General features: G+C 44.3%; 1 protein-coding gene across 3 annotated transcripts in view; it reads left to right on the top strand.

Moving 5' to 3' along the window:
* Positions 1-5,546: 5,546 nt before the first annotated feature.
* LOC144158919 (uncharacterized) overlaps positions 5,547-14,835 on the top strand; it is an 89,203-nt gene continuing 79,914 nt past the window's right edge. For all 3 annotated transcript variants that reach the window (XM_077690108.1, XM_077690107.1, XM_077690110.1), the window contains exons 1-2: positions 5,547-5,577; positions 8,420-8,472. In XM_077690108.1, coding sequence (XP_077546234.1) covers positions 8,431-8,472 — 42 coding nt within the window. In that variant the 5' untranslated portion in view covers positions 5,547-5,577; positions 8,420-8,430. The remainder of the gene's footprint in view (positions 5,578-8,419; positions 8,473-14,835) is intronic.

The raw sequence follows: 14,835 nt of genomic DNA, 5'->3' as shown, positions 1-14,835 counted from the left end.
TAACTAGGAATCGCAGAAAAATTACCGATAATCTTAAAAATTAAATTTTTTCTTAGTCTACTTGTAAATCTAATTCTAATAAACCATGGTTTACTAACTTTATAAACCACCTACGGAGTAGAAACATGCGCGCCAATCCAACCTGTAAAACTGGTTGGAAAGGGAAGCTGTAAGCGACCCCCACAATGATTACCCATGCGACGTCACTTGGATTCAAACACGTGGCTCTAAAGAGAATGAAACCGGGGACAAGTGCACCAGAATTAACCACTCCGTTTGTTACTTCAAAAAGATATTCTTTTCACACGATAATTGAATGCATAATCATGAACGCTGGTTTGTTTGAGTTTTGTTGGTGGAGCCCAAGAGTGGAAACTTTTTTTTAGTTAAAAGGAGCTCAAACCCGGTGTTAGACGATCTCAATTCACCTCCATTTCTGCCGCAGGCGATGGAGGCGACGAGATCGGCGGCAGATACGGAGAAAGGAGATGCCATGCGTTGGTGTGAGGTTCCTTTAATTGTTGTAACACCTAGCGCATGCGAAAGGCGCGCACACGGCCACTGCACATGCCGTCGGCGGAGCGCACAGCGGCGCGACAAGCCGCGTGGTGCTATCACATGGAATTTAGCGAGAACGCAGGGGGAAAACCGGCAGATGTGCTGAGTGAGTGTACCGTTTGTCTCCCCCTGTCTCCGCGTTGGCTCGTAGCTCAATCGGCAAGTCAAGGTGCTCTCGCACTGTTTCTGTATTCACTCCAGGTTCTATTCCTTGCGGGGCCGGATTTTGGAACATGTGAAAGAGGCACCGGTAGTGGCGATGAGAATAACAGTTGTGAAAAGGGGTCAGCAGTAGCGAGGAAGAGTGCCGGAGCGGCACTGAGTAAATCGGTTTCACTGGAATGAAAACTTCGGGGGTTAGACACATCTGCTTCGCAGTAAAAGTAAACTAAGACTTTTGCCGACGTTTGTTTCTAAACCCCTGCCATTAAAAGCTCCGACGATAACAGCACCATACAAGATGACCTTAACAGCATCGCATTAGGTGCAATAAATTGCTTACTCCTCTTAACTTATCGAAATGCAAACTAATCTCATTCTCTTGTAAACGCACCATCATCCACCACACTCAAAATATTAATGCTGTTTCCATAAGCCCTGTCACATCGTATGAATTCTTAGGCGTTCACGTAACACCATTATTATCATGGATATTACGCACCGACGCAATCTGTTCAGAAGTATCCAGGACGCTTGGATATCTCCGACGAAATCTGAAATCCGCGCCCATAGAAATAAATAAATAATATCCATAAAAAACGCTTTTCTAACATTCGTGCGACTAACATTCGTTCCATACAAAATCGTGTAACTCACTTTATCACCTCCCAATACTCCTCAGGTACCACCGCCACTGCTTTGAAACTGTACATTTCCCTTCCGCCACTTGTATCGCGCCGTCATATCGCCCGTTTGTGCCTTCTTTATGGGGCGTAGTATCATCGGAAATCGATTGATTGATTGATTGATTGATCGATTGATTGATCGATCGATTGATTGATTGATTGATTGATTGATTGATTGATTGATTGATTGATTGATTGATTGATTGATTGATTGTAGGGTTGTAGGATGTAGGGAGGTCTCCGGATTAATTTTGACCATCTGGGGATCTTTAACGTGCGCCGAAATCTTGTACACACGGGCATTTTGGCTTGTCGCCTAGCAGCCGCCGCGGCCGGGAATCAAACCCGCGGCCTCGTGCTCAGCAGAACAACGCCTTAGCCACTGAGCCACCGAGTATCATCGAAATCAAGGCACGAACTATTAAAACGATCCCACCGCACGTCAGCGCGCCTAGATCACACCCACTCAGAAGCACACATACCCGGACGAAAATCAGCTTTCTCAAGTTCATTTCTCCCAGATGCAATAACCCGTTGGTATTAGCTACCCAATTATATACGCTCATCTTTTTGAAAAGAAATTGGACGACAATTATCACAACTATGGACATCAATGCCTCTTCATGCGCTTTACTAGTTTGAACCTGTGTAATCGGTCTTGCTTGTATGTTTTAGTCTTCTAACTGACCCTGTGTAGTGATATTTACTTGTCTCTTATTTGCGCTTTATTTCTTTTTTCTTTTTTCTTTGTTAGATGTGGTTACTTATGCATGTTAGTGAGTGTTATGTTCTTGATTCTCAGTTGTATTTATCTTATATTTATTCATTGTATTCTTTATAAGTATTTGTCGCTCTTATGAAATGCCTTCGGTCCCTTAAGGAATTAATAAATGAAATGAAATGAAACTGCACTAGCGTTTTTCTCACACCGTATTTATTGCAGTATAATAGACGGTATTTATTGGTACAATAGATTGGACGACCTGCAGCTTTCTCTTTTTAAAACCCGTGAGTGCTATTGTCGCCTCATTTGCCATTACAACGGGAGCCTGTCCCCTGACGTCAGCTATGTTCAAGCTGTTTCCTTGGTTCAAAGGGACAACTACGCATAATATGTCTTCGCGATTTACCCTATCTAACGAATGCTCTTTGTTATATCGCATTTTTGTCCCTGTCGGCATATATATAGCTACTGCCAATGAATAGGTTCACTCCGGTTTCTGGCAAGATAATTTTTGCGATGTTAACGAATGCCTGCAGCCTTGCTTTTGTTAATAGAGTTGGGCAACTGGACGAGATAGATTAGTTTTGGCACGCTTGGTATCGTCACTTTAAGCGCTTTCAATGAAACCCTTTGATTTTTGCGATCATTTACTAGGGTTGTTTTTGGTCTCTCTCCCTCTTCTCCAGCTAATGCGTATTAGCGCTGATAGAGACTGCAAATTTAATTAAAAGAAGCTGTCTCAATTTCGCGCTCATGTTTTAAATGGAGCGCAAGCTACGATTCTTCAAATTTAACACTTACACTCTCTCCATTCACAGAGCCTGCGAAACCTGGCTTTCTAACTACAGTGTAAGCGCTTAACGTGGCCTTGCCATGCACCCAGGATCACGTAAAATACTTTAGTTATCCGTTTAAAAGAAATCTATTGTAGGTTACTTTCCACAATTTGGCTTACCCCGCGTCCATTTCCTATTTTAACAAAACAATTTATTCATTATTATTAGAATATTCCTTCCCAAAACCGACCAGTATATTTCCTCACTTTTTCGCGACCTTATTTCAAGTTTTCAATTCGACGCTGAGGCATTGGCTTTTATCTATCATCGCATTGAAGCCCGACACCCATAATAACGTAAAACAAAAATGACGGATGTTTGTGTGCGATTTATTCAAAGCCACATCAACGTACCCACAACAATGTAAATACGTGCACATCAATAGTTGGACGTCATTGCACAGACGTTTGCCGTAGCAATGTGTGCTTGCTGTTTGGCCTAATGACTATAAACTAGTGCTGTCGTGATTACCCAAAAACTCTTCTGCCATCTACTGCGTTCTCATTGTTTAGGAAGTATAACACCAAAAGTTTATTTCTTTCAGGATGGTTGTCGTAACATAGACAATGCCCGGAAGTGAGCATTATATCTCCTTCGCTTTTTTGGCCTCTAATTTCTAATATCTTAAATTTCAGACACCTCTTCTAAAAGATCTGCTAAACCGGCCTGGCTCTAAAGTGTTCCAGTGTTGAAAGTAGCAAATTTATGTTAATTAGCCCAATCCTGTGATAGCACCATGTTACGCTATAGCATATCTCTCCAGCTGACGCCTTGCGTGAGCGCCGAACAGCCGCTCGAGGCTGAAGACCAAGAGTGTGATTGTGTAAGCATTTGGAAAGCCTCTGACTGGACCGGGTCTCTGGACGAGGTGTCCAAAATACAGGAAAAAATTTACGCAATAAAGTTTTTCACAACTTAACAATGCAAGAAAGTTTAATCCCACTCCAACCAACAAGAATTCGGAGACTAAAAAGAGTTAAAAACAGGAGAGGACCTAAGTGAAACTAGGGTGGCCACTGGAAAAGCAATGCTTTCAGAGGTGTATTTTCAGGGGTGAAGATGGTCACATTACGAATTTTCATGAGAGATAGAAAGCAGCAGACTGATTCACCGCGGCGTTACAGCCAACTATGTCTGGCCGGGCACATTACCCAAAGCAACTTTGCTCGCGAGGTACCACGATTAACTAAGGAGAAGTTGAAGTGAGGATTAAAGAGATAAAGAGAAGAACAACAATACACATTGATACACAGGTATCCTCAAGGATGCATGCGATTCCCCAAAAGAGTTAACGGTACTGCAACAGTAAAGCCCGATTATATCGAACAGCGCGAAGATTGTAAAATAGTTCGATATAGCAAAAACTGGATATAGAAAATGAAGCAAAAAAAACTTACATGAGAGCAATCCTGCCGACGGAGTCACGAGCTAACGCTGAGCTCTTACAACCGAGGAGTTCACTATTGATACGACACTTTCTCGGAAAGAAAACAATCCTTTATTGGGGCGGAAGAAATACGTGAGTGTAGCCTGCTTCTCGGAGCGCAACGCGTTGCTGGTGACTGCTTGCTCCATGGTATCTACGCAGTCGACAAGCACTTCACCGCTGTCCACAATGGCACTGCAGTATCGCCGTAGCAGGGCCACGGCAGTGACGGCTTCGCTCGGGATAGGAAGCGGTACGGAGTCTTCGGCGTCTTCGACAGAGCGGAGACAAGCATGGATACAAGCGAATAACGGCGAACCAAGCTTACCGAGCAAGTGCGCGCAGCGAGTGGCGCGGACTTGAAGATCGGTGACACCGCAGCCGGCAGCGCCCAACGTGGCGCTTTCGGCGCTAACGGCATGCATGCGTGGAGCTGGTCCACTCTTCCACGTCCGGTTTAGGCGCGCTCCAGCTCGCACGGGAATCGCAAGCAACACCCGCGCCTCCGCTGCGCGCCGAAGTATTGCGGGGAAGCCTGCCGCATGCCTAAGGAAAGCGAAAAATTCCGGCGCAGGAGAGTTCGATATATCCATTGTGAGCGAATACGCGTTTGATATAAAAACTTTAATATGCGTGCACTTTTTATCAGGATGGTGCAATGGTTCAATATAAGCAATAATTCGATATATCCGTGTTTGATATAAGCGGGCCTTACTGTAGTAACGGTTTATCTTGTACGCACGAAATTGGCAGAACATTCTTAGTAACAGTTTGAAAAGGTGTTTGTCCGCTACTGATTAAGAAACATCGTGGCAGTACAGCAAGAATCTTGCCTTCTTCACTGTAGATATTACAGTTCACTAACATTTCTTTGCTGCGTAGCTTGAGTCGATGAGGCTATTCATGTTGACGTCAGAGTTCGGACTGAACGCAGCTGGGATGCATACATTTTGGGTACGTTTTCAGTAAGTACACTACTTTTCGAATTGTATTTTTATAGTGACACAAAAGACGTATAAATATTTATAGATACTAAATATTTTCACACTCTCATGCCAAAAAAAGTTTATTTTGGTGATTTTATATTTTAAGCCTATGTAAATGCTTCTCTGAGTAGAACATATATAATTTCAGCTGCACTTTCTGGTTCTAAAGCCAGAAGCCTTTCACCAAGCACAGCGGGATTGAGTAAGTACTTCTCTAATACTCTATAAAATTTTGTTTAGATTGCTTTCTGTTCGGTTTGCTGCACGAGGTATTTTAGTTGCTTTCGTCATCGTGTGTCGATTGTGATGTAGGATACGATTTAAGTTACCCGGCGAGGACAATTGCTTGTACTTAACGGGTGGTGTATTTTACTTTTAACCTATGGCGCCGGTTTTAAATACGTCTCATAATGCGGAATATTGCATTTCTGATGTGCGCGAGTCGTTGGAGTGCGTGATATCTACCTTCATTTTGTTGAAGATAGAATTCGGGGATTGTGACGGGGTATTTATGGAAAGTCTGATTCTTGAATGTGCGGGATATTCGTAGTGAATCGCACAAAATTTGTGCGTATTATTTGTTCTTCAGAAGTAGATCTAACTTTTCCTGCGCACATTCAAGACCACCGTTTCACCCGTAATGTTGGACAATGGCGGCCGCGGGCTGACGATAGTGCCGTATCTCGCCGACCGCGCCGGTGATTACCCATATAGTAACGTAGCTGGTGGAGTTTGCGTAATGACGGCCAACTTTCTTGATTTTCCGGAGTGCTTCTGACGCGCGAAAACAAGTCGGGTGTGCCTCGCCCTAGAACAGCTCTACGGGTACAGTGGTACAGCCTGTAAATGTAGTCATCTGATTACACAAGTTGAAGGTAAAACTAAGAGGATAAAAGTTTATTCGTAGTGTTGTCGCGATGTAAAACTTTCGGAAGGTGCAATGGTAAAACTACTGGATTGAGAAGAATTGTACCGGGGTATATGTGATTGGTAGAGTTAATAGGGGGGGGGGGGGGGTGGTATTCTTCTTCATCGTTTTCATCGGCCTAGCCAAAGCTGAAAGACGAAGTTTATAAACGAGGCGCCACTACCCTTCCCAAGGGACTTAGTTCTCTTTTGAACCAACACATTTTTCATCACGCAACAGTTGTTTAGTGACGCATTTATACGAGGAAATAGTCAATGGTGTAAATGCAAGCAACGCTGGTGACATATAAAGAGCATGGTATTTTTAAAGTCAGTAAGCTAGAAACAGTCGCTAACAATGATGTAAGCCACCCTTTGGCGTTAATTAACGTAAACATTTTTGAACCACCCTTTAGGCGGACCTGATGGGTTACCTTAGCCTAGAACGCCAAAAGCGCAAAACCTGTATTCCATTTCTGTTGAAAGGTTACGCGTACGTTTAGCGTGTCATTCTTTTGTACGGAAGATGAGCCGTATGACGCCGTGGTATGACCGACACGTTGATTGATTGATTGATTGAGGGGTTTAACGCGCCGACGCAACGCAGGCGATGAGGCGCGCCGTAGTGGAGGGCTCCGGATTAATTTTGACCACCTGGGGATATTTAACGTGCGCCGAAATCTCGTGCACACGGGCGTTTTTGCTTTTCGCCTCCATCAGAAAAGCGGCCGCCGCGGCCGGGAATCGAACCCGCGACCTCGTGCTCAGCAGCGCAACGCCTTAGCCACTGAGCCACCGCGGCGGGTGGTATGACCGACACGTGACCACAATATTTTAAGCACTGCTGCCATACGACACCAGCAAAAAGAAGGTGCCACGGCATGCGTTTACCGAACGGCCTGAATTTGAACGGCAACTGGCACTCATACAAACAAAGCTGCAGCAATCCTACGACACGGACCGCAACATCCTCCGCCCCACTGCGGCTGTTTTCAGAAGTGGTGAGAGAGTCATGGCAAGGACACCGTCCATAGAGGAAGACTGTGTGAAAAGCTCTCTAGGGGGCTGTTTGGACCTTATAGAGTGTTGTATCAGGTTACCCACGACGAAGTAGTTGGCAGTCAACTTCTTTCTTGAAGCCGTAGTAACCTCCTCCCAGATGTCGTCCATGTACTGTACATGCACCCTTACTTTAAAAGTTTGCGGGTTCTAAGTATCTACGGGTATACCGGAAGTGCTTTTCTCCATACCAGTGCGTGGATCGGGCCAATGCTCCTTCGATAGGGGTGCGGTAAATGTGGCGGGAATGCAGGTTTAGCGGAGCAATAGCCGAAATAACGTATGTACCACACGTTTGCGAGGATGTCGGAAATGGCGACTCTTAGTTTGCAGAACCTCCCAGCAAGGAATAAGTGCTATATTTTATGGGTCGCCGACAACTCGAAGATGACGAAGATGACAACGACGAAGACTGAGTGAGCCACTGTTGCCGAGTGAGACCCACCGTCAGAGAACCCCTGTTGCCAGCCTCTCCACCTAAGTGCACGATTCGAACTAGACCTGTCATTGAATTGGAATATTCCATGAGCTAGTCAAAGGGGGGTATACTTAAAGTCTTGTTGCAGGATCTAAATAAAGAAAATGATGACGTGGAGAATAAGGATCAGAGAACGGTTTCCTTATTTTTCACATAAGCGTGCCTAAAGCAGAAAAGTAGAGACAGGTCGATACCACATAAATGCATCGTCGATTTTTTTAGTTTTTTTTTCCGGAACTAATGGTAGGTAACTCTTATTAGAGACAGTACAAATACAAGTATGACTTCATGACGTCACCATAGATGGTGCGAAAACAGGTCCCAAAATGAAATACTCTTAAAATTGATTAGACGCAATGAGTGATATTATTACGCACAAAGTTGGTGCAGATGGGACAAATCTTAAAACCTATTGTGGGTCCTACATCGACGCCCTTAGGCAGGCTGTTGAAGGGATGCTGAAGCAAATATACGTTAAAAAATGGGGAACACAAATGTTAGGATCACCTCAAACAAAATTACAGTCAAGTTTACTTCATTCCATGAAGGCACCGTCACAAAATTATCAATAAATACCTCATGAATATTTTTTTTATTTTAGCTACTCCGGAAATGATTGAACTGAGGACATTCCTGGTGGTGGCTTTGGTACTGGTGAGTATATGATTTATGCAGACAACTCTCTGCGAATATGTTTTGTGCAGCACGGGGTGCCGTGTTCTTTTTAATTACTCTTTGGCACGTGGAATACGGTATTCACTAGCCAAGGGCTTCTGTCATTCTTGTTGGGTTTGCACAAATAAACGCACTCAGGGAACAAGGACAAAATATACATCTCCTACAAAGTAACTTCTTGCGACGTGACTGGCACTTGAACATGGAGCGAAATGGTAAACATCACTTTGTAAGATCCTTTGCAAATAAATAGTAGGCCTTCGTATGTTAAGTTAAAATTGAGTTCTTGGCATTGCTTGAGAAATGCTTGCCTTTAAGGTGCAGTGAAATAGGTAAAATGCGGAAGCAACAATGATATATTTCATTGATGATAAATAGGTTGTACTTCTTTGAAATTTGAATTCAACTAATGTCTCTTCAAAATAAATATTCAATATTATGCATTTGAGGATGGATGCATTGGCCCATCCGTAGACAAGATATACCTAGAGATAACTGTTGCATGGCATACAAATTTAGTTTGTATACAATATAATAATGGTCACTACATACGTCTTGTGACGATTATTATACCGAGCATGAACATATATTTTGAATTCAGTGTAAAATTTGCCCCTGTATATTAAAAGAATATTGTGACATATTTTAATTATTAGCGGTTTACGGACATGGTTTTACTTCTGTATAAAGCATTCAAAACGCCACCATAGGGTCGGAAAATTAGTGTGAACCTGAAACGAGCTAATGCAAGGTAACTTAGAAGAAAACTTTTTATCCGCTTCTGGTATTTTTAAAACATTTGACAGGATTTCACTTATTTGAAAAAAAAAGCACGAAACCGGTGCGCCATGAAAGAGCTGAGGCGGCTGAGGTCTAATACTCCAGAAGTTTCAAACAGGGAGAATACAATAGTGAAAACATCACGAGAAATATTAGCGAAAGATTCTGCCACAAAGTTAAATTTTGTCACATAGTGGTAAAATATTTGTGTTTAATAAGTATAATATGAAATAACAATTACTCATTCTCATGGGCGGTGTCACGTCGCTATAAACATTACTGTATAATAAATGCGGCATGTCATATTCACAGCTGAAGGCGGGGAGTTTGTTTAGAAAAATAACTTACGTGTCTTTATGTACAAATGCCAGCCGCAAAATCCCTAGACGCAGTGGTGCAGGTGGATGCGGTGAGTGGGGAGGGTGTATTCATCATAAGAAATGTTTGTGCGCGTACATTTCCGACAACATCTAGTATTTCTTACCGAAGCTGAAAGTGCTGGTGTTGCCATCTTACACCGCATAGTGAGGGGCCACCTCGGTTTAGCACTCGTGCAGGCGAGTCTTTTTCCCATGGCATGTTTTACTCTTGAAATGCTTCCTAAACGTAAGATCAATTCAGAGGAGAAGCGCACTCAAGACAGCTGTATTCTGTTCGTTAGTGTTGCGATGTGATGTCCAGGTGAAAAAATACCCTCTCTAACAAGACTCAAGTGACACGAATAACAAGAAATGGCAAGGACAATTGTAAAAAGCTGTGACGGTCTAACTGGTTCTTAGTGCAGCTTTCTCCTTTGCTTGTGAGGATAGGACTCCCTACACATATCCTGAAGCAAAGCCTTCGTATTGGAGCTTGCTTACCTGAGAAGGATGGACAAATCGGAGAGCAACGCATTAAAGAGAGTGACACCGCTCCTTAGTGGCGTCGTACCTCCTCCCATCATGAGGATTAGTCCCACCTTTAAGTTAGACAAAGCCTACATACCTCAACTGAGAAGGATACGTGGAATGTAAAAGAACACATATAAGGTCGATACGGGCACACCACTTGTCGCTTATGTGTTTTTTGTTTGGGAGAGCAGTCCAGCCCCTCATTTTAAGAAAGCCGTAGTGTGTCATCCGATCCTGAACATTATGTGACAAAGTTGGGTATTGAGGCTGTAGGACCAGCTCCAGCGACATCGTTTGTTCGAGCGCTGCTCCTCGCGCAGCAGCCCGATCGACATGGTCACAGGCTGCGTGGCCGCGCGGGCGCACGAGGACACGGGGGTTTCGCCGGTGCTCACAAAATAGAATCTGGTTTTGCCTTGCGATGAACAGTCGTCCTGCCTGAGGCTCCTTCCTCTCGCCCGACATAGCGCCCTACAAGGAACTTTCACGTGATTTTTTTGCATTTATCGCAAATGAATACGACGGCAGTCTCAAAATGGTGGGAAAAGTGGTGTTAGTCACTGCTGTTTTGTTCAAAGAAATTATCACTTAAAAAAACGCTCAGTTGTTTAAAGAAATACGTCCAAAGAAAAGTGGTTCTTGGTTCTGAAGCCCGGGGACAACCAGAGAATGTTGAGTCGCCGTGATCTACTACGGCAGGAAAATGCGCGGTATTGCTGTTTGAGGGCTGAAGTGGGAGGAGTTATCTGGATGCATCACGACCGAATGCATGTTGGGCTAGTTGGCGTTGACTTCAATACATATTACCAGCAAAAACCATTCGCGGATGAAGAAAGAGGCGGACAGGACGATCGACAGGTTCTAGCGATCGTCCTGTGCGCCTCTTCTGTCATGTAATCTTCTTGCTGGTAATTTATAGTCCGCCGGACGTCTATTGCTTTTGCTGGTGATTTATATTCGCCTGGACGGGCAGAAATGTTGTTGATAACAGGTTTCTCGACAGGCGGATGTCGATCATTCAAGCTCGAGCGCAGCCGACTGACGACACCGCATGTCGGTTCCCGTCACTTCAAGGCATCGCAAAGCTCTTCACCTTCAAACTCTTCCCCTTTGCGGAGCTCACCGATCGTCTCGTTCAGCTAGTCTGCGTGCTTGCATTAGAGCTCGTCGATTCCCTCTAGGGAGTCGGACTGAGACGGTGAGGGGGCCTTCCCTGAGCTCGGTCGCTGAGTTTAGCTGCCTCAAAATGGCCCCGCCAATAACCTGACGTAACCAAGGCACAGCGTGCAGTTGTCCAGCTTGGTACTTGGGAAAGGTGCGGCTTATTCCAAGTGTGGTGTCCTGGACCTGACGTGACCTGACAATGCCTGGTCGGTAGTAGGCGGGTTGCCATGGCCAGCCATGGGGACCCTTGGCTGAGGGCGGGGCTAGGAAGTCAAAATAAAGGGTAAAATAGCCGGCTATAGGAGTTCCCCGTCGGGGTATGAACCATCACTGTTAACATCATCGTGCAATAAATCAGTTATGGACGTTGTCAACAGCCGTGACCCCGGCCTCTCCTGTACCGTTCTTCCCCCACAATTCTGTTTGCTAAGTTCAGCGAGCCAGGACGACTTCGTTTTGTTAGGAAAAGATTGGGTGGATTTCCCTTGGTTTACATTATTTCAGAAAGAAAAAGCATTGCATGTGCGATGGACGTACAAACAGGCAGTTGTTTTCGTTTTGCAGCAAGATCAGTACACACACACATTTTGCGAGGCGGTTAAAGGTCTGGATAAAAATGAGCATTCAGAGACTGTGACTAGCGCGCCAGTTGTACCTGAAATACCTGCAGTTCCAACACTGTAAAACCTAATATAAATCGAGAGCTCCACGCCCCAAATTGCCCCACAACATGGATATTCCTGTCGTCCTGCCAAACCAGTAACTCAAAAAACGAAGCATATTAATAATAGCGATGCCTGACTTGCGTTACTACGTGGGATAGGTATCCAACGGGTAGAACGACCGCTATACACATCGTGCATGGCACCTCACCGCATAATCACAAGGTGGAATCTGCGAGGCAAGGTGATTGTGAAGAACTATGAGCGCAGCAAGAGAAAATGACCCCTTATATAAATTCTCATGGCAGGTTTGGAGTCGGATAAAATGATAGGAAGGAATTAGGTAACAGCGTACAGGCAAAGGTGATGACCGCTTCCTTTGCAGTTACAAAAGAGGTTCTGCCGATTGTACCACAGACTTGATGGGATGTTGGAGCAGTTTTTCGAGCAATGAGAGCGACAATAAGATGGGCGGGGTAGGGCACTGTCTACGGAGAATGCGGGCTCAGAGGAAGGGTCGTGAAAGTTTTTTGCGCACCGCAGGCTATAGGCGACGTCCGTGATGGCAATTTGGGAGCATGTTTTGCAGGATCGGCTAAATATGGAGATATTCGTGGACGAGCCTATTGTGGGATGAAGGGTCTAGTGTCAAGAGAAGGGAACTGTTGGCATGTATGTGCCAGGGTATATTCCGACCAGTCGGCATCTCCAAAAGCGTGGCGATGCAGTGAGCTTCAATAGGTTCGCGTGTTGTGTTATCTATTCTAAGCACTAACACACGTTAAGTGGGGGCGTGTGGAGGAAGCAGGCATCACGCTACTTTAGCGGCAGTTAGCATTCAAAGTTGCCGCTAAATTATTTCATGTACATTTCATGCACTTGGGCAGACCGAAAGACGAAGTTGTAGACCAACACTTTCGAAATAAACATGTCTTTCAATATCGGTGGTGTTACTTTACACACGTCGAAATTCTTGTGATAAAAATCTACAGCGCCAAAGGATGATAAATTGTTATTATATGCAAGAAACACTATGATATTCGCACATAGGTGGTAAGGCGGTACGGCGTACCCTTTACGAAAAACCGGGTTTTGTTACGCTGCTCTCATTTAAAGGTGTAACCCAACCTTACCGCGTTTTCAAGACAACATTTATCACATCCAGACCCACAGCTTAATCAAAGACAAGACGTAATAACCAGGAGAATCCCCACAAACACCTTTCCTCCTCCAACTTGGCTACATCGGATGTTTGAACACTTTACCCAGTCCAATGTGAGCAGTGCCCTAGCACACATGATTCTCGAGTGTGGCCATAACTCCACCTTTAAACCTTTATACACTACCCTATCTCTCCCGAAGCTCTTGAAGAACCAGATGACCAGCGCTGGTTTTGATTCCCAGCAACTCCAGGTCTCTAGTGCTAAGACAGCACGGTGGTCTCATGGTCTACAGAGATGAGGGAGCACTAGCACAACACCAGGGTCACAATACAGTGTTTCAACAGAAACCTGCAGGATTACTCAAAACTGTGTTGGACACAGTTGAAAACTGTGTTGAAAATTTGGAATGTTTGACAAATTATTTTGCTGCATGCCTCCACCCTTGTTTCCAGCCTATCGCCGGGCGCCGCCGAACCACACCAACGCTGCCAAATTTCCCTCCGTACGTCCTTGTTGCTCCTTTTTGTTTCACATTTGGAGCAATTATTTTTACATTCCTACTTCCTGGTGTAACGGAGCTGCACCAAGTGTTTGGGGCTGGGTTCTATTGGCCTCTATTGCACCGATTTTTTGCGTGACCCCATTCTCCTCCCCGGAGTAGTATCACGTGCTTCTAATTAAGGGCGAAATTTGTGGCCTGCATTGTTCTCATTTGTTTTCCATTTCTTCATTTGATTCTACCTGTAATTGGCGGCAGCTTCTGAAGTTTCACAGTATTAAAACGTAAAATAAGTTTCAAAGTAAATCTTTGACGGCAAGTTGGAACTCGAAAAAACTAAACCAAGCATTCTGACATGTTCCTTAAGATGGAAGATTGAGCGAAATGGAACAAATGGCAATATCTGTACTTGTACTGTGTCTCGCCTCTCCCTGTCTATGTAAACTGGTCGTGCTTAACGTTAAGCTAAAAAAACAATTGGATTATGCATTCGACTTTGGCGTATGCTAGGAGTTTAGAGCCTTTCATCTACTTCGTATAAACTCCGATAGTGACTCTTGGGCAGCGGTACTAGTTCCACTTTACCTCCTATTTGTATTTTAAAATTTGCGCAATCACTTTTTGGCAAACAATTCAATTCCTCGGTTAAACGCTGATAAGCTCTTTAAATAAAAATCCCACCCTCAAAATATTTTAGCGAATAGATCAGCAATCAAATCAGAAACCAGTAATCAAATCATTCCAAAGGGTGAGTGCACGTAAACCCGCTCAGAACGAAACTTACAAAATTATATTGGATGTTGGTGATGTTCTAGCGATGAACAACCGGCCTCCTGTTTCTCAGTGAGGAATCATAACAGCTCGAATACATATCCTTTGCCCTGCGAAGCAGTTAGTGACTTGGTTTCGTTAATATTCATTCCTGCGACACACAAAATCACTGGAAACGTTTATGTTACGGAGAGAACGATGCGTTCCAGTCACTTGGGATTGTAGCGTTGGCTGTGACGTTGAAGGGACACCCCTCGGAGAAGGGCACTATAATGTTATGCAGCAAAAAATAATGCAAGGTTCTCTAAGTCAATATAATAAAACAACCTTTGCAGGAGTCAGCTTATTCGCCACAATGAGCTATAACAAAGCACAAGCCTCGAAGTAGCGGTCAACAAAGTGATGTACACAGT

This window comes from Haemaphysalis longicornis, unplaced genomic scaffold, assembly GCF_048455015.1.
Source record: "Haemaphysalis longicornis isolate Haplotype H1 unplaced genomic scaffold, Haemaphysalis longicornis Haplotype H1 scaffold_10, whole genome shotgun sequence".
In the NCBI taxonomy this organism is placed as follows: Eukaryota; Metazoa; Arthropoda; class Arachnida; order Ixodida; family Ixodidae; genus Haemaphysalis; species Haemaphysalis longicornis.
The sequence above is the reverse complement of the archived record's forward strand: the minus strand, read 5'-3'. Positions and strand labels throughout refer to the sequence as shown.